The sequence below is a fragment of the Phyllobates terribilis genome, unplaced genomic scaffold (genome assembly GCF_046119375.1).
Source record: "Phyllobates terribilis strain yellow unplaced genomic scaffold, ASM4611937v1 Scaffold_3__8_contigs__length_932513732, whole genome shotgun sequence".
In the NCBI taxonomy this organism is placed as follows: Eukaryota; Metazoa; Chordata; class Amphibia; order Anura; family Dendrobatidae; genus Phyllobates; species Phyllobates terribilis.
In genome coordinates this window covers 291,025,435-291,046,016 of record NW_027362763.1, presented here as the reverse complement: position 1 = coordinate 291,046,016, position 20,582 = coordinate 291,025,435, and the positions used below count along the sequence as shown (strand labels likewise).

Below are 20,582 nucleotides of genomic sequence, written 5' to 3'. Positions count from 1 at the left end.
CTAGAGACTAAAATTAAGGGGAACCCCACGCCAATTTTTTTTAAAATAAATCCGTTATTTTAACACTAGATGACAAGTACAGTAACCAGCACGGTCACTGTACTTCATATATATGTGACTGACATGTTTCTATCTATCTAATCTATGTGTGAAGCTCTATTCTGTCTGTTATAAATTGTCGGGTACCGCTGCTGAATTGCCGGCCGGCTTTTTTAAAGAGACGGTGCATGGAAACACTAATATTTGTTTTAATAAATCCTTTACACTAAATGACAAGTACAGTAAGCAACACTGTCACTGTACTTCATATATATGTGACTGACATGTTTCTATCTATCTAATCTATGTGTGAAGCTCTATTCTTTCTATTCTAAATTGTCGGGTGCCGGCTTATGCCGCTGCTGAATTGCCGGCTTTTCATATATTGTCACAGAAGCGATGCGAACTTCCCTGCTCCGGACACAGCGCAGCGCTTCTGTGACAAGTGAAAGCTGTCGGCACAGAAGCCCTGCGCTGTGTCCGGAGCTGGGAATACGCAGCGATGTGTCAGTTTCAGCACAGAAGCGCTGACTGTCTGGACCTACCGCCGCTGTATTTTAACTCCCTCCACCTTATATTAACTCCGACATGGCAGGGATACGGCCACGGCAGCTTATTAACACCCCCAGAGTATCCCCGCATGTCAATTTCTGAAAGTTCAAAAGCATTACCGGCGTATAAGACGACCCCAGACTAGACAGAAGATTTTTCAGTCTTCAAAAGTCGTCTTATACGCCGGAATATACGGTATATACACACATATATACATTGCTCAAAAAAATAAAGGGAACACTTAAACAACAGAATATACCAATGCTTTCTGGCTGATGTTTTGGTCACTTTTGAATGTTGGTTGTGCTTTCACACTCTTGGTAGCATGAGACTGACTTTAGAACCCACAGGAGTTGCTCAGGTAGTGTAGCTCATCCAGGATGGTACATCAATGCGAGCTGTGGCAAGAAGGTTTGCTGTGTCTGTCAGCGTAGTGTCCAGAGGCTGGAGGCGCTACCAGGAGACGTGGAGGGGGCTATAGGAGGGCAACAACCTAGCAGCAGGTCCGCTTCCTCCGCCTTTGTGCATGAGGAACAGGAGAAGCACTGCCAGAGCCCTGCAAAATGACCTCCAGCAGGCCACAAATGTGCATGTGTCTGCACAAACGGTTAGAAACCGACTCCATGAGGGTGGTATGAGGGCCTGACGTCCACAGATGGGGGTTGTGCTCACAGCCCAACACCGTGCAGGATGCTTGGCATTTGCCACAGAACACCAGGATTAGCAAAGTCGCCACTGGCGCCCTGTGCTCTTCACAGATGAAAGCAGGTTCACACTGAGCCCATGTGACAGACGTGACAGAGTCTGGAGACGCCGTGGAGAGCGATCTGCTGCCTGCAACATCCTTCAGCATGACCGGTTTGGCAGTGGGTCAGTAATTTTGTGGGTTGGCATTTCTTTGGAGAGCCGCACAGCCCTCCATGTGCTCGCCAGAGGTAGCCTGACTGCCATTGGATACCGAGATGAGATCCTCAGACCCCTTGTGAGACCATATGCTGGTGCGGTTGGCCCTGGGTTCCTCCTAATGCAGGACAATGCCGGACCTCATATGGCTGGAGTGTGTCAGCAGTTCCTGCAAGATGAAGGCATTGAAGCTATGGACAGGCCCTCCCGTTCCCCAGACCTGAATCAGATTGAGCACATCTGGGACATCATGTCTTGCTCCATCCACCAACGTCACGTTGCACCACAGACTATCCAGGAGTTGGCGGATGCTTTAGTCCAGGTCTGCGAGGAGATCCGACATGAGACCATCCGCAACCTCATCAGGAGCATCCCCAGGTGTTGTAGGGAGGTCATACTGTCACGTGGAGGCCACACACAATACTGAGCCTCATTTTGACTTGTTTTAAGAACATTACATCAAAGTTGGATCAGCCTGTAGTGTGTTTTTCCACTTTAATTTTGGGGGTGACTCCAAATCCAGGCCTCCATTGGTTAATAAATTTGATTTCCATTGATGATTTTTGTGTGATTTTGTTGTCAGCACATTCAACTTTGTGCAGAACAAAGTATTCAATGAGAATATTTCATTCATTCAGATCTAGGATGTGGTATTTGAGTGTTTATTTTTTCGAACAGTGTATATACATATACACACATATATGCTTGTGTGTGTGTATGTGTGTGTATATATATATATATATATATATATATAATATATATATATATAATATGTGTGTGTATATATGTATGTATGTATTATTGTGTGTGTTTGAAATATGTATAAGAATATGGCAATACCGAATCATAATCCCGGCAGTGTGCAGTTTGCTAATTTTCATTAAGCGGCAGGGGGAGCACTTGTTCTGTCTTTGTGCTCAAATTCTCAGTGCTCCGCAGGAAGTCTGTTGCTAACAAATGTTCTGCTTTTTTCAGTTGGTGATAAATGGCTGAACTACATATCCTTCTGTGGTCTTCGGACACATGCAGAACTGGAAGGAAACCTGGTTACTGAACTGATATATGTGCATAGCAAACTGCTTATTGCTGATGATAACACAGTCATTATTGGTAAGTCAGCACACACACCACTTTTTATATAACTTTTTATAATTGTGATTGTGTTAGAAAATCTCTGAACCGTTCAAAATGACCTGCTTCCCAAAATGAATTTAATGTGGCTAGTGGTAATTGGAGACAAATTACAGGGGTTATTCCATATTTTAATATTAAATGGACAGTAAAGAAATATTTACAATTGAGACAGCTACTTGGTTCATATAACATACCAGTGGTGTTGCTTCAGTCCCACCTAGCCCTCCAAAAAGCAAATTTACAAGGTGCTTTGTACACAATTAAAGGTTCTTATAACCACTGACAATAACTACTGGTGCACGTTATTGGGTTGTAGAGAAGTTGCCAGAATAAGTGACTTTCCCCTCTTTACCTTTTTTACGATGATGCCTCAGAAGATTGCAGTGTACAAGCTCAGCGCCCAGCCTGTCACTAATAACCTTTTGACCATCAGACACTCTTCCAGTAAATTTGGTTCCCGGTTGTTTAACCCATTAGATGCCCCATTCAATAGCGACTGTGGCATTTAAAGTGTTTGACAGAGGGAGAGGGCTCCCTCTGTCAGCATAGCAGTGTTATTGGAGAGGATGGATGTGTTGGCTCATAAACGAAGTTTTTCTAATGAACATCTTAAATATTTTGGGAGATGACTTTTCAGAGCTGATTTCCCCTTTACATAAGTCACCAATTTTCTAAGTAAATATATTTCTAAAGGTGCTATTCACATGAAATTCTCACCAGATGTCTATGTAAATACTTTTATGCCCAAAAATGACAAAAGTATTCTCTGAGTGATACCTTTAATGGCTAACCAGAAAAAAAAATTATATGCAAGCTTTCAGAGCACAGGGGCTCCTTCTTCAGGCAATTCTTTTGTAATATATGCCTGAAGAAGGAGCCCCTGTGCTCTGAAAGCTTGCATATAAAAACATTTTTTTTCTGGTTAGCCAATAAAGGTATCACTCCAAGAATACTTTTGTCATTTTTGGGCATAAACGTATTTACATCGATTTTTCTGACTAACACTTTACCATAATATAACTTTGTATTGTACATCACCAGATATTGGTAACAACCCATCCAATCCACACAGACAAAGAAATCACACCATGGATGTCAATAAATTAAGTTATGCGTAATAATAAGACACGACACAAGTATGGAACATGTGAAGAAAGAAAGGTATGGAAAGTCAGGACAGCAGCTGAAATCTATCAGTAATTAGAAAGCAATCCTGCCACTTAGGGAAAAATAATATCTGCTGGTACAACTGATGGCTTATAAAAAGATGTCTCATTACCAAGGTATCACACAAGAAACATCTCATGATGAGTAAAACCAGTGAGCGGTCTCAAGACCTTCGCAACTTTATTGTTGCAAAACATACTGATGGCATTTGTTCCAGAAGAATTTCTAACCTACTGAAGGCTCCAGTGAGCACTGTTGGGGCCATAATCCGGAAGTGGAAAGAACATAATTTCACCATAAACCGGCCACAACCAGGTGCTCCCTACAAGATTTTAGACAGGAGTGTATAGAATTATCAGAAGATTTGTCCAAGAGCCAAGGATCACCTGCGGAGACCTACTGAAAACCAGGAATCAGAAGCTACAATTGTTTCAAAGAAAACTAATGCACTCAACGTCCATGGCCTTTATGTAGACTCACCACAGAAGACTCCATTGCTGATTAAAAAGCATGTTCAAACACGTTTAAAGTTGGCTCAACAACATTTACACAAGCCTGTGAAATACTTGGAGAATATAGTTTGATCAGATGAGACCAAAATTGAACTCTTTTGACGCCATAATACACACCATGTTTGGAGGTCAAAAGGCACTGCATATCACCCCAAAAACACCATACCAACAGTGAAATTTGGAGGTGGAAGCATCATGGTGTGGGGCTGTTTTTCAGCATACGGCCATGGCAAACTTAATTGAAGAAAAGATGAATGCACAAATGTACCGAGACATTCTTGATAAAAAAAAATCTGCTGCTATGTACTAGTATGATAAGGCTGGACATTTCAGCCAGACAGTGACCCCAAACACACAGCCAAGGAAACTCTCAATTGGTTTCAGAGAGAGAAAATAAAACTACTAAAATGGCCCAGCCAATCACCTAACCTGAATCCAATCGAAAAATTTATAAAAAGAACTAAAGCTCAGAGTTCATAGAAGGAGCCCACCGAACCTTCAGGATTCGAAGAGCAATGCATTCGACTAGTTTCTCAAGAAGGCATCTTGAAGCTGTCATCTTTAACAAAGGCTTTTGTGCAAAGTATTAAATAAATTTCAGTAAGCGTGTTCAGTACTTTTTCCCTTTGTCATTTCTCATTATTACACATAACTTAATTTATTTCACGTCCAGAGCACCTTTAGAAATATAATTACTTAGAAAATTGGTTTTCAGTATTTTTCACCCGCTGTACATTTAAAAATAAAAAAATATTTTTATTTTGATCTCGTTTCCCTTGTAACTGAGGCTGGTATCCCAGTTACAGAGGAAATGCAGTCTACTGACTGCATTGCAGAGTTGTCTGGGTCTCGGCTCCTGCTCCCTCCATAGCTATACACTGTGATCACATGACTGCCGTGTATGCAGTAGTCAGCGCTTCCTGTTACTACATAAACAGCGCTTCTTTAGCGCAATGTATACAGCAATAGATAAGATTTAGATGGCAGTAAAACGTCAGTGCCTTCTCTATGGGGACTCCGGCTGTCAGCTATATGATTATGTGTAGCTGTGCTACTGTGCCGTTTTAGTGTGTCATTGCAGAGTAGGAGCCAGACCACCCAAATGTCTAAAGTCTATGGGTGGTCCAGGAGCAGTTAAAATTAACCATGTATCTGCTAGGAGCATATAGACATTGTATAAGTACTATAAAAGCAGTAGGCCTTAATACCATTAGTATATGTGAAGTCAGAGTAGAATGTAATTTAATGAGGAAAATAAATTGTTGCATTTATCTTTTCATGTATTTTACACTATTATCAGTATTTGAAAAGTAAGTGTCTGAGAAGCACATGGCATTTGTTGGAACAGTATCCCTGCCTACACGCTGTGACTGGTTGATTGTGTGGTTGGTTATCATGTAGATAAACATGTGCACTCTCATTCCTATAATTTAATAATACATCAAGTATTTAGGTGCAAAATTGTGTAACTGCAAACATGTTTTTACAGATTTACTGCTTGTTGCGTTTTACAGAAAACCAAGCATGCGTCAAGAGTGGGCTAGCTGTCAAAATGGAGCCCATCTGTCTTGAATCAAAATCAAGTTTAGTAATTAAATTTGACAAACCTGTTAAATGTTCTTTAAAGAACAGCGAGTGCTTTGAAATGAGAATTTTTGGCATGGCCTGTACTGCACAATCACGGTTCCTAAAAAATATTTATAATTATGAAGATTCCTTAAAAATACACATTTTCTGATAGCTCATTTTTAGTTTTATTTTGCTAACCGCTGAAACCAGGTGTAGGTTTTGGGAAATACTCCTCGAGAATCCCGCATCCACATGCATGCTGGTTCAGCCAAGCGTGCATGTGTTTTCAGTGGGGAAAGTGGAATAAGCAAGAGTCAGATATTTTTGGCAGTGGTTGATTGGGAGGTCAGATTCAACATGGCTGATCTTCTTTCCCTGACAGCTGGAGAGGGAGAGTCAGGAGGCCCCGCTTACACATTAGACGATTGGCAGGTTCCGTTGATATTAATCTCTATTGGGGGTCTTCAGGTCCTGAAAAACATATCACAATAACAGATCATTTTTGTGTTTTCTGTTTGAGCCATTACTCTGGCGGGAATCATTTTAGCTTTGGATGTATCATTGCTTGTATGGGTTGTAAATGTGTAAGCTCGGGGGACACTTTTTTCTAATTAAAAAAAAATCTTGATTTCTAAAGGTGCTCATTAGGTTGTGTGAGAAATTAATAACATTGGTCTGATTCTCATGCATTGATCCTGGATATTGGATGAGGAACTATTGTAGTTCGGTGTTCAGGCTACATTTTACAATGCCAGGTATTGGTGCAATCCGTTCCATTTTAAATAAGAGATCCCCTTTAGGGAAACTTTTGCCCAAAAGGAAAATCTTAAACCAACATTGTAGAATACTGTATAGCGCTCTCAGGAGGTCAGGTTGAATTTTTTTCAATATAAGGTATACACGCTGCATTACCGCGACACACTGTGAACATCGACCTGTACAAATGTGAATTTGGGTGTGATTTGGATTGTCCTTGCACCTATTTAGTTTTCACCTTTTTTTTTTTTTTTTAAGTTAACGTAATTTTGTTTGGCTTTTTTTTTTTTCGTTTTCTTTTTTTTTTTTTAAAGAAAGCCACTTAAAAACATAAGTGATTAATTGTTCTGAATCTGTTGCATTTAATAAAATAAACCTGTCATGCTGAAAAAGTGATCTGATCTGTCAGCTTCCTGTTATAGAGCAAGGGGAGCGGAGTAGATTGATATGTAGAGGCTGTGGGGAACGATTCAGTATAACTTGTAATTTATTTAACCATTGTGCACTTGTCCTATTCTAATATTCATCTGAAATGCCCAGGTTGATTATTGAAAATATTGGGCTGTGCCATTCAACAGCTTCTCGATGTCCCCCGCTGGAGTGGTGCTTTAAACCTAAGGTCCCTGCCCCTGTTCTCATACTCGCCCTCCGCTGTCTTCACCTTTTTTCGGTGCTGCTTCAGTCCTGCGGCGCCATCTTGTCAGCGCAGATTCTGACTGGCCTTAAGGCTATGTGCTCACGTTCAGGAATTGCTTGCAGAAATTCCTGCAGCATTTCTGCACCTCTTGGAAGCAAAAACGCTGCGGAAAATGCTTTTTGATGCATTTTTGCCTGCGAATTTGCCATGTTTTTTTTCCAATGCATTCTATGTGGAAACTCAAAGGATGGACATGCTGCGTTTTTTTTCCGCACATGAAATCCGGTCAGGAAAATTCCTGATCATGTGCACAGAACTTGCAAAATGTCATAGGATAAGGTATGCAATGCGTTTTTGGCCCATTTTCGCCCTGAAAAAACTCACCAAAAATGCACTGTGTGAACTTAACCTAAGATAGAAGCTACGTCACAAGCTTTCAATGCTAGTCGATGAGAGCCAGAGCGAGGCTCTGATAGACTTGCATTGAGTTGTTCCCTTGGGCTCGCGCCAGCAAACTGAAGATGTGTGTGTGTGTGTGTGTGTGTGTGTGTGTGTGTATGTGTATTTTTTTTTTAATTTAACATTACCAAAAAAAAAAAAAGTAAACCAGGTTGGTATTGCCGTACTCATACTGACCAGGAGAATCATGTTGCCTAGTAATTTTTACCTTACAATGAAAGCCTTAAAAACAAACTCCAAAACACAATGAAGGAATTGCATTTATTTTTACAGTAAAAAGTTTTATAATAAAAGAAGTAAACCTACTTTTACATTTTTTTTTATAGATAAATTCCCATTAAAAAATAGGAAACCAGAAGTGGCTGTTAAACAGAATGATTTGCGGCCCTGTTCCTTACATCTCGCCAGAGCTGATAACAGCTGATTGTGGGGGGTGTTGGGACTTTTTTGATCTCATATTGATGACCTAGGCTAAGGATATCTCATCACTATAAAAGTACTGGACTACCCCCTTTAATTCCTAAATGATCACCTGCTTTATAATAATGTCCTGCTTCTATTCTAAACATTAACTGATAACATAAAGAAATACATGATTGAAATCCATAATGTCGTTAGTAAAATCCAATTTAAATTAGCATGTGATCCAGCCTGTGTAGAGCTGAGCATATGTCTGCCTTTTGTGTGAGATCTACCTTATAACTATGGCTCACACTGGGGATTATAGGAAACAGATGCATATTCCATCCACAAGCTGCTTTTTTCTTACTTCATATCGTCAGCTCCATAGCACTCCTTCTCCCATTGCATTGGGCAGAGTGCAATATGGCTAATAAAGCTCCTGTGTACAACTCACAAATCACCGAACCTACGGCCGCCTTGTAATGAACGCCATTAAATGAGTCACTGGCAAAATCAATGATTTAGAGGAGACTGAACTGTAAAAATTCATTATACACCATAACAACTGCATCTCCCGCCGCTTCCTGAGGTGACTGAATCCGAAAATATCTCTAATTTCTGTAGGACGTCTGATATAACGTGAGAGAAGGAAAGCAGTGCACAGGTATTAAATTAAATGGCAGAAGGCTTTTTAACGGCCATAGAAGTATTTTAATAACCAGTCGGGTTCTTCACATGTGTCTATTACCATTAAAATCTAAGCACAAATTAATGCCAGCAAAAATAAAACTTTGCTCCTCTATTTGGTTGCAAGTGGTCTTTGTATGCTTATTAGCTTCTCCAAGCACTAATTCTGGAAAGACATTTGGTTCTTCTAGTAGAGAATATATAAAAAGCTTTGTAGTAACATTTTATCCAAGATTGGAATTGGATGTGGCCTGACTCTCAAGTCTCCGAGCTGCCGTGAAGTTGGGCAGTCACCCAGCTCCGACACTTTGACATCTATCTTTCACCTCTCAGACTACACACGTACTAAAACATTTTATTGACCATTGGTGAAAGAAAACCAATATCCTCCGCCATGCCTTGTTTTGTCTTAGTAAAATATTAACTTCTCCTACTGATTATCCACCCCCTCAAACCTGCTCCACAGTACTGGACTACCCCTTTAATTCCTAAATGCTTGCCTGCTTTATAATCCTATCCTGCTTCTGTTCTAAACATTAACTGATCACATTAAGTTCTACAAGGTTGAAAACCAAAATGTGGCCACTAAAATCCAAATTAAATTGGCATCTGATCCAGCCTATATAGAACCGAGCATATGTCTACCTGGGTGTTACTTTCTCGGCCAGACAGAGTGCCTGCTTATACACACTTGCACTCAGATCTTCTATAGCTAGTAGAAGACACTAGGCTAATCCTGAGTTCCTCTCGTGCTGGTACAGGTTGCCGTGCTGAATACACGCTTTTATGCCATCTGTTTCTCCTCTATGCTTGAGATGTGGTGATGAATTGGGTGCAATCCTACATTTAGAATTGACATGAGACTGTCCAAAACTGGTGTTTTTTTTGGTTCATCATATGATGCACATCCACTAAATTCAGATTATGCTGTTCACTTTCATGCGCACTGCAGTTGATCATTTGATTAGCACAGCAAGAGTCTATATCCCAGTCCTTTGGCGACAATCTTGTCATTTTCTCTATGGTACAAGAGTAGAGGAATTCACTTTACAGCTTCCTGAAATCTGCGTTCCAAAGTTTAATGTTTCTTCATGAGACCAATGGCAGTGACGTGAATGCACTATTCCCCATCCCTTAAAAAGGAAAGTTGATGGGGTTCCATTATCCAATTAATTCTGCAACTGATGGTTTATTTAGACGTGATGTTTTAGGCCCCTCAGTTAATGAGCACCAATCGACTATATAGAAATCCAAAAGTTTACACAGGCCCATGAACAATGATAGAGACAGAGTGATTGCTAAGGCTATTGTTCTCTCCCCATACAGTATCATGTTAACAGTACATCCCTTTTTTTAAAAAAAACTTAAATGAAGCGAGCACCACTATTTAATGAAGCGCTAATCAAAATACATGAAAAAACCTATATAATTAAAATAAAGGGGAGAGGTGTATAAAGGGATCAGTTGCCGTGCCTACATTATAACAAATTGTCTCTTCAGAGAGGAAGAGGACCAGAACTCTGCTGCCACCTACAGGAAGTAGCAATCCTAAAAGTCAAAAGTGACCCTTTAACGAGCTTTATCACATAAGCCAGAAACTCAATTTGCAGAGACTGTGTTTCGGGGTACTGCCCCTCGTCAGTGCAAAGGGCGAGTTCTGCTTTGCCTGGATGAGGGGAGTCAGACCGGTATCTAATGGGTAACATTTCTCCTTGCGGAGAGCGAGCATTGCTTCTTTAAAAGTCTCCTCACCATGGCATGCTTAACATGTCGCACTCTGCAAGGAGAAATGTTACCCCTTAGATACCGGTCTGATGCCTCTCACCCAGCCAAACCAGAACTCACACTTTGCACTGACGAGGGGCAGTACCCTGAAATACAGTGTCTGCAAAATGAGTTTCTGGCTTATATCTTAAGTCATGTGATAAAGCTCATTAAAGGCACTCACTATTGACTTTTAGAATTGCTACTTCCTGTAGGTGGCACTAGAGTTCTGGTCCTCTTCCTCTCTGAAGAGACAAATTGCATATTTCCCAGAGGAGCATTGCGGCTTTAAAAGTCTCCTCACCGTGACAAGCTTAACATGTCACTCTCCGCAAGGAGAAATGTTACCCCTTAGATACATTATAACAGTGACTCTGGATTGTAAACCTAACACAGAAGCCTAGGCAAGGCTAATAAATACATCTAAAATGCACACATTGTGCCAGAACCTATTTATGACCGGAATGAAAACAAATAGTCATGTAGCTATAATGAATGTCTGACACACAGGTGCATCTCACTAAATTAGAATATAATCAAAAAGTAAATTTATTTCAGTTTTTCAATACAAAAAGTGAAACTCGTATATTATATAGAGTCATTACAAACAGAGTGATCTATTCCAAGTGTTCATTTCTGTTAATGTTGATGATTACGGCTTACAGCCAATGAAATCACAACAGTCATTATCTCAGTAAATTAGAATACTTTATAACAGCTTGAAAAATTATTTTAAAATCCGAAATCTTGGCCTACTGAAATGTATGTTCTGTAAATGCACTCAGTACTAGGTCTGGGCTCCTTTTGCATCAGTTACTGCATCAATGCATCGCATGGAGGCGATCAGCCTGTGGCAATGCTGAGGTGTTATGGAATCCCAGGTTGCTTTGATAGCAGCCTTCAGCTCGTCTGCATTGTTGGGTCTGGTGTCTCTCAGCTTCCTCTTGACAATACCCCATAGATTCTCTATGGGGTTAAGGTCAGGCGAGTTTGCTGGCCAATCAAGCACAGTGATACTGTTGTTTTCAAACTAGGTATTGGTACATTTGGCAGTGTGGACAGTTGCCAAGTCCTGCTGGAGAATGAAATTTCCATCTCCAAAAAGCTTGTCTGCAGACGGAAGCATGAAGCGCTCTAAAATTTACTGGTAGATGACTGTGCTGACTTTGGTCTTGATAAAACACAGTGGACCTACACCAGCAGATGACATGGCTCCCCAAACCATCACTGATTGTGGAAACTTCACGCTAGACCTCAAGCAGCTTGGATTGTGTGCCTCTCCACTCTTCCTCCAGACTCTGGGACCTTGATTTCCAAATGAAAACTGGAACTCTGGGACCTTGTGGAGTGTCAATGACTGCCTTCTGGACATCTGTCAAGTCAGCAGTCTTCCCCATGATTGTGTAGCCTACTGAAACAGACTAAGGGACCTTTTTAAACGCTTAGGAAGCCTTTGCAGGTGTTTTTATTAATTATTCTAATTTACTGAGATAATGACTTTTGTGTTTTCATTGGCTGTAAGCCATAGTCATCAACGTTAACAGAAATAAACACTTGAAATAGATCACTCTGTTTGTAATGATTCTATATAATATGAGTTTCACTTTTTGTATTGAAGAACTGAAATAAATTAACTTTTTGATGCTATTCTAATTTAGTGAGATGCACCTGTAGATATAAGTCAATACCAGCCCTTTTAAGTGATGTCATGTAGTAGTCGGTATCAAAGAAGGTACAATACACATGTATTACACATGTATCTCAGGGGTGAGCTGAAATTTTCTCTTTATTCACAATACACATGTACCTACAATATTACACAAATAATGCGGTATCAAAAGAATATAAAAAAGTAAACTTCCACTGTTCCTTTTAGGTGACATGTGCCTAGTCACCTGGGTGAATTGCTTAATTGAAGAAAGTCCTCATGAGGGAAAGAGGACCCCACATGTATCACCACAGGAGGTGCACTTTTTTGCCATCATAAACGATCCTGACAAATGAGTGTTTTCCTAGTTTGCCGGGTGGTCGCTTTTATGTTTATACTGGCGGATAATCTGGAATGAGTGTTCCTACGAATACTCATTCTCCGATATATCTTCTGGTCTAAATGCCCCATAAGAGCGAACATGACAATGTTAGTCCACAGTCATACACATTTCATCACCGCACCACTTTCAGCTAGAACTTAAGGTGGTCATACACATTATATTGTTGTTTGATTACCACATACTCATTTGCTCGTCTTGGCCAAGCGTGCATTTTTTAAAAAAAATTTTAGGGGTGGTTCTATAGCTTGGTATTGATGATTAGCTCCTGGGGCTGCCAGAGCTGATTAAATAAGAGCGGATTTTCAGTTCTTGGCGACTACCACTAAACCTTGAATTGAGCGGTGCTGTTCCACCAGAGCAGGTAACGGCCGATATGATATTAATGACTTCTGCTTTGGATAGGTCATCCATATTAAAGCAGTGAAAAACCCCTTGGGTGAAAGGAATAAGCTGCGGCCAGAGGATGCCTTATTCTCCTAGAAAGAACTCCTCATACTCAACTCAATTCTTCTTTTCCTCAATGTCTTCCATATGGAGAAGGTTGCCACCCCCATTCACATTAGATAGTCGGATGGTCCTGCCCAACAGTGCTGATTTGGCCGACATTCATCTAATCTGTACAGGCATCTTTTGTTTTTGCCAAACCTATAAAATCATAATATTCCTTGTATTTTCTACATTGTTTATTACTGAATTTTCTACCCCCATACTTAGAATAGTACCCAGAATTTGTACAGATGGGAACGATGGCTGATGTTTTGGCATGTCTGGAGCTGAAGGATGTTGAGTCCAAGGCATGAGCGTATAACACACTATTAGTAACACGCTTGGCAATAACTAGTTACAAATTGAGGTGAGAGAAACCTATGAGCAAAAACATTTAGTGATTAGCAATCCTTTCCTCTGGTTCCAGAGACTTAGCGAGGTTTGCAAAGTCCTATTATCATGTTAGAATGATGACGTTGCCATGTTGTAAAGCTGAGGGTGCGCATTGGGACTGGCGCACTTGTGATAGACATTGACACTGTCCTTAGAATTGAATTGTTATGCGATAACTGCTCTGCTAATAAGACAATTCATCCTTTTCCTTCACCTTTTCAGGTTCAGCTAATATTAATGACCGCAGCATGATGGGAAAGCGTGACAGTGAGATGGCTGTTATTATACAAGACACAGAGAATGTTCCCTCGGTCATGGATGGGGAGGCTTATGAAGCTGGGAAATTTGCCCTGTCACTTCGGATGCATTGCTTCAGGTATAGCAAGTCTTGGGCAATAATATGAGCACTCTATAAACCTCACATGCCCTGACACTTTCACAGTTTAACTAAGATACTTCTAATATAAGATTCATATTGAGTAATGACAGTCATCTGAAGATATGCCTGGAAAAGCAAAATTCAAACCAGACACACAATTGTCTTTCTTCCACTTTTTCTGTGCTACAATGAACACCAAGAAAGTGCTCAAAAGTTTATTAAGTCCTATAATCTGCCTGCCAAAACTCCTAAGATGTCATTGACTCATCCGCATCCTGTGTTCTCTTCCAGGCTTCTCCTTGGTTGCCTTAATGACCCATCTGTCAATATCCAGGACCCCATTAGTGACAGGTTTTTCAAAGAGGTGTGGGTGGCCACAACTGCTCGCAACACAACCATATTTGATAAGGTAGGTATATGGTGGTTTTATTTGGCAACATTGGGGAAGATTTACTAAACTTAGACTAGACAGTCTAGAAATGCACCAAATGTATCAACTACAATGTCGTATTCTAAGATTGTCTAGTCTAAGTTAACACCACTTATAAGTTGTCTTACTATGGGCAAAAAAAATGTGCAGGATCACAAATTCTGCCTTTTTGTTTATCGCAATAACCCTTCCATGGACTTTAATAAAAACAGATGGTAAAACTTATAGGCTTGGTGTTCAGTCTTATTGAGTCCAGTTCCAGGGCAGACATGTCCTGGGAAACTCAAACTTAGTATATGTCCATGACTTGGTTGGGAATCATTAACCTCTAAATTCACATTTAACATCTCATATTATTCTTCCCTCTTCTTTCCCAACTTGTGTATTCGTCTTGCCACAAATCTGTGATAATGCCATATATGTGTAATTCACTGCAGATTTCACCCTGTATACATTAATAGGGTGAAGACAGTGGTGAATATCCGCTTTATTCTCTTACCAGAATTAACGTGTTGTGGAGTCTAAAATGTTTGTTGTGCTTCTCTGCATGGAAAATGTCTTCTACATGTGGCTGCCTTTTTCAGAATACAGATGCATTGTACAGCAAATAGCAAGAAAATTTCCAATTTCTGGACCTACCCTTATTATTTCTTTCCGAGACATTATTTGCACTGTTACGATGTCGTGCATTTCTGTTTATTGACGACTTTACCCATTCATTACAGCATTAGAGTTTAGAAAATAAGATAAATCTGATTTATTGCCAAGGACAATTGTTTACAAAAACGTTTTGCCTCATTTTAATCTGCCGAAACTGTGATTCATACAATATGAGAATTTCTTTATATCTTTGTTACAAAACTAGGTGTTCCGATGTCTTCCAAGTGATGATGTTCAAAACTTTTTCCACCTGCCGGATTTCCTTGCCAAATCAGGTCTGGCCACACTTGATCGTGTGAAAGCACAGGAAGAAGTACAGAGAATTCGTGGTTTTGCAGTCCAGCTACCCTTCTTATTCCTTTCTGGAGAAAACCTCTTACCATCCGTGGGAACCAAGGAGGCTATTGTGCCCATGGAAACCTGGACTTGAAAGGATTTTTCTGTTTGTGAGAAAAAAAAATCTGAGTTGCCAAGAAACTTTATACCGATTCAGGGACCATACAGTGGACACTAATTCTTTTTTTAATTTTCTTTACTTTTAAGTCATTGAGTACATACTTGTACTGATCTCCTTTTTTATTAATTCCCTTAATGGCACATTCTGTGTGATGGCATACATCACTTTTAATTGAAGTTGTAATAGATGTGTTGAATTTTATCCTGCCGCTCGTGTTCCGATTTTACTGTTATTAGTGTACCGGCTAAATGGCTATTAGGTTAAAGTGTCATAAATGATCACTGTGTGTTACATACAGTGTGTGGCATACAGAATTCAGCATAATTGTCTAACCACTCGTTTTTGCAGACCAAAGTCTACTTTGAAACCCATAATGGTTTCCTACTGTAAATGCTGCAGAACCATGCCACTACCCAGCTGTCGTGAACTGCAGATCAAAGTGGCTGAGAACCCAGCGAGCCTACACATACTATTATTCTTATTATTAATGAACACTAACATTCCTTTTGGCAAACAAAGCTGCTAATTGCATTGGGTGCCATGTGCTGCCAATTGCTAGTAAACAGATGGAAAGTAAGACCTCTGTCTTTTCTGTGATCTGTCCTGTAGGAGGATTATAACTTGCATTCAGAAGGACCATGAGCCATGAAATCCATGTGCCAACTACATCTGTATATGAGACTGTGCCATAAAATATAATTTTATTGTATATTGACCCATAAACTTTACTTGTCATTTTATATTTGGGTTACACATGGCATATACTCAAATAACACTGTATTAAGCACTCTTATACATTAATAACTTATTTGAGCCATAGATGACCCATGGATAAAGTACAGGAATAATGACAGGCAATTTCTTTTTAAGTGTCCCTTTATTTTAGCTATTATCCTGTGAGGGCAATCTTAGGTTTCAATAACTCCTATGCATTTTAAAGAAAGTGAACACTGCATTGGCTTTTTCTGGGTTTCTATACGAATCTCAATACAAGTCAATTCTAGCCTCTCTAATGGGAATGATGCAGGCTGAATGCTGTCTTTGATTAATATTTGTATTGAATCCTGCGTAACAATGAAATTGATATTTACATATCATTTTACTCTTGCATGAAATTAATTTTAATAGGCATAAGCTTCTGTACAAATATTTATATACAAAATGTTTGTTCTGTAAATGAACGCCGCAAACCAATCAAATCTGAGCCACATAATATAAAACCTGTTTCATTAGTTCGCTGCACTTTAAATACAGACATCTATACCTTGCCGATGAGATGCTAATGAGTGTATACATCCAGCCATACCGCCTGGTAAAGTGGAGTTTTTCTGCCGTCCTAGTGTAGATCCAGCATGCAAGGTAGCACTTGAGAAGAACCCTGTTTGTCAGGGCTGTCCTACAATCTGCACTGCAGACATTTCTGCTTTGTTAGCGCAATATAAGCGTTTTATGACTATATTGAAAGTGCCACCATCTCAGCACCATTGAATTTTAATGGTAGGTTGATGGGTAATCATAATTTTATAAATGGATTACATCTTGGCAAAACGTAAATTAGTTCATACTTGACATTATTTTTTTTATAGTGTATTTAACATGTGTTGTGTGTTAGAGCTGTATTCACAATTCTGCCATTGGAAGTACTGCGTCACACTCTCCCTTCAAACACCAATAATAATTTAGACGACCACTTTTATTACTCCACACACCAAATGACTATACATTGCCTACTTTAAAGACTACAACATATATAATTTAGACCGTCAGAGTAAACCATGTACTGACACAACAAGAATGAAAAAAAATCTGATTGTAGCTCTAGATTACAAAATTTGATGCGAGTCCTGACAGAAGTGAAGTTGGTGCTTGAAGCATGTTCAGCTTTTTGTCCTCCATTTCAGCCACGGTAAATAACATGAGATTTAGTGTTACTACGGTCCTTCATTTTAAATTACACACGTCACATATTCACAACATTGGGGTCATTCTCATCTTGTAGCCCTACGTCTTTATTTTTAGTTATTTTTAAAGTATTAGAAATATTTCTGATTTCATATTTAATTTATAGCAAATTCCGTTAATTTACCTGTTTTTCTTGTTAGATACATGATGTGAAGATAAAAGAAATATATAATTACATGTATTTTTAGATTAAATGACAAATAATGTGGAAAAAAATAATAGAAAAATATAAAATGTATTTTTTATATATATATATATGAACATGTCAAGCCAATACTTCTTATCTGGATCTTGTTATGTCTTAGAATTCCCTTGTAGGTGGTAACTTTCTTTGAAGCGTAGGTTCACTTTTGAGCAGTGAATGTCTATATAGCCGTAGTCTGCATAAAATTGTAGTTAATGCTTCACTTTTATTACTCTGATCCTGACTTATAGTCTGTATTATAGTCGAGAGCTGCATTCACAGTTCTGCTTATTGCTGCTGAAAACAGTAAATAGACACATTCCTAATAACTTAGTTGCGCTCCTATATAATGGGAGGGTCAGTGGTTGCTGCACAGTAATGTGTGGGGTACAGACTACACTTTCCTAATGCGATCATCAGACATGGGGAAGACTCAGACGAATGTATAACTCAGACGAGGATCGCAGCGCAATGCTTTGACTGGCCGTTGGCTCTCCCGACCATCTTTGTGTGTACAGGCTGCCATTGTTCTCGAAAGCACAGTTCCTGTTTGCACAGGACGATGTGCCGCCAAGAACCATTATTTTTTAAAATGGCCAAAAGCTTATTTCACTGTACGAGTTAGGGTTTTGCTTGTTCATCTGGCGATCGGCAGTTTGATTACACTGCTAGATTATCGGCAACGAGTGTTCCTAAAAATGCTTGTTCCTGATAATCGTGCAGTGTAAATGGACTTTAGGCTCTTTACAGACACTGAAAAAGAAGGAACTGTTGGGATATTTAATGTGCTTGCAATGTTGTTGCATCTTTCGTTAGTTCTGTAAGTAACTATAAAATGTGAACATACACTGTAAAGGTGTCAATCAATATGCAGTTAATTTGACTTCTATTCCTTCTGTGAAGGGTGACTCAGTAAAACTGCATGACTTTATAATCCCTTGACTTTATCTATACAATTCACTGTAATTATGTTTTAATTAATTGGTTCAACAAATGTATTTGTTTTTAATTAAAAGATGACAACTTTGTTTGCGCATTTCCTTTTAATTATCAAGGATGTTTTAGGTACAGTGTTAGCTAGTTTATCATGGTATCTGTACTAGAAGCGATAAAGGATGTAAAGCTAAACTAGTCACAGAGTGATGGAAGAAGAGACACAACTGCAGTGATGACAGCGGTTACCGCTCTGCTGCACTATACAGCCTGACTACCTGATCATTGTGTAATCTATATCACAGGTTTTATCACACAGTCCAGACTCCCTACATGATGTAAGAGGGCTTACATACGGTTATTAAATTTACCAATATTCTTAATATTATATCTTAGACACTTATGCATATCCATGAGTTATAGCATAAATTCCTCTTGTACCCATCACAACAAGGATGCAATGACTCGACTCCTGGACTCTGCATTCTCCATACATTTTATTAAAGAGATGACCCTCTTCATTGAAGTTTATAGGTGCAATTCAAATAGACTTCCATGAAGAAGGCAAGATGGAAAAAAAAAATTGAAAACATGCACAAAAGTAATGTGAACTAAACCTTTGATATAATGTAGTACATTGCTCCTATCAGAAGGGCACTGCTATTCACTGGCACTGGGCTGCAATGTCAATGGTAGGATTCTATGGCTAAGAGAATGAACATAGGGCCACTATCTGGCTGGACCACAAAGTATGGACTTTCTAACTGGGTCATTGCTAATGAGAATACTCTGGCTGGGGAAATACTAATATTCAAAGTCTGGTTGAGGGAGCTTGGTGACAAATACATGAGCACTGCAATGTAATAGACTTGGGATCATATTCAATGAAGTTTAAGTCCTATAGGGACTAGATAAAGAGGAAAAAAAGTCACACTTTGTAAACATGTAAAGCAAAAAAATATTTTGTCACTAAAAATACTTTTATGTGAAAGCAAAATACAATTAAAAAGTACACAATTGATATCGCCATGTCTGGAATGACAAAGTGCAACATTTTTGAAAAATATGCTTCCAATTCCAGTTTGATAAAGAGTGGCTTCTGAAAGTATCCACTCTGCTTGGCATTTTTCATTTTGCTACCTCACAACCTGGAATTTCAGGGTGTTTTTTTTTTGTGAGAGTTTGCATCAGTTCATGTAAAGAACATGCCTACAACTGTGAACATTTTGGCTTTCTTTTTATTGTGAAGCAAATAACAAATAGGCACACTGAAGTTTACAGTTATTTTGTCTTAACTATTCACCCCCCTAAAGTCAGTATTCTGTAGAGCCTCCTTTTGCGGAAATTACAGCTGCAAGTTGCTTTGGATTAGTCTCTATTAGCTGTCCACATCTTGCCACTGGGATTTTCACCCATTCCTTAAGGCAAAACTGCTCCAGCTTCTTCAAGTTAGATGGTTTCGTCTGGTGAACAGCAATCTTCAAGTCTGACCACAGATTCTCAATTGAATTAAGGTCTGGGCTTTGACTAGACCACTCCAAAACATTTACACATTTCCCCTTAAACCACTCGAGTGTTTCTTCAGCAGTATGCTCTGAGTCATTGTCTTGTTTGAAGGTGAACCTCCGTCCCAGTCTCAAATCGCTGACAGACTGAAACAGGTTTTGCTCAAGAATATCCTTGTATTTCGCACCATCCATCTTCCCCTCGACTTTTCCCTGGTCCTGCTGGAGAAAAACATCCCCACAGCATGTTGCTGCCACCACCATGTTTCACTGTGGGGATGGTGTTCTTGAGGTGATGAACTTTTTGGCTACCAAGGTAAATGCTATTTCTGGCTCCAAACCAACACAGCTCAATTTTGATGTCATCTGACCAGAGCACCTTCCTCCATACACTTGGGGAGTCTCCCACATGTCTTTTGGCAACCTCAAAATGAGCCTTACAATTTTTGTGTGTAAAGTAAAGGCTTTTTTCTTCCCACTCTTCCATAAAGGCCACCTATAGAGTGTACGGCTTATTGTGGTCGTATGGACAGATACTCCAGTCTCTGCTTGGGATCTCTG

The 20,582-nt window shown here is 39.5% G+C and overlaps 1 protein-coding gene across 3 annotated transcripts in view; it reads left to right on the top strand.

Moving 5' to 3' along the window:
- Positions 1-18,610, top strand: part of PLD1 (phospholipase D1) — a 309,620-nt gene extending 291,010 nt beyond the window's left edge. For all 3 annotated transcript variants that reach the window (XM_073674903.1, XM_073674904.1, XM_073674902.1), the window contains 4 exons: positions 2,470-2,604; positions 13,734-13,887; positions 14,182-14,299; positions 15,186-18,610. In XM_073674903.1, coding sequence (XP_073531004.1) covers positions 2,470-2,604; positions 13,734-13,887; positions 14,182-14,299; positions 15,186-15,410 — 632 coding nt within the window. In that variant the 3' untranslated portion in view covers positions 15,411-18,610. The remainder of the gene's footprint in view (positions 1-2,469; positions 2,605-13,733; positions 13,888-14,181; positions 14,300-15,185) is intronic.
- The last annotated feature ends 1,972 nt before the right edge of the window (positions 18,611-20,582 follow it).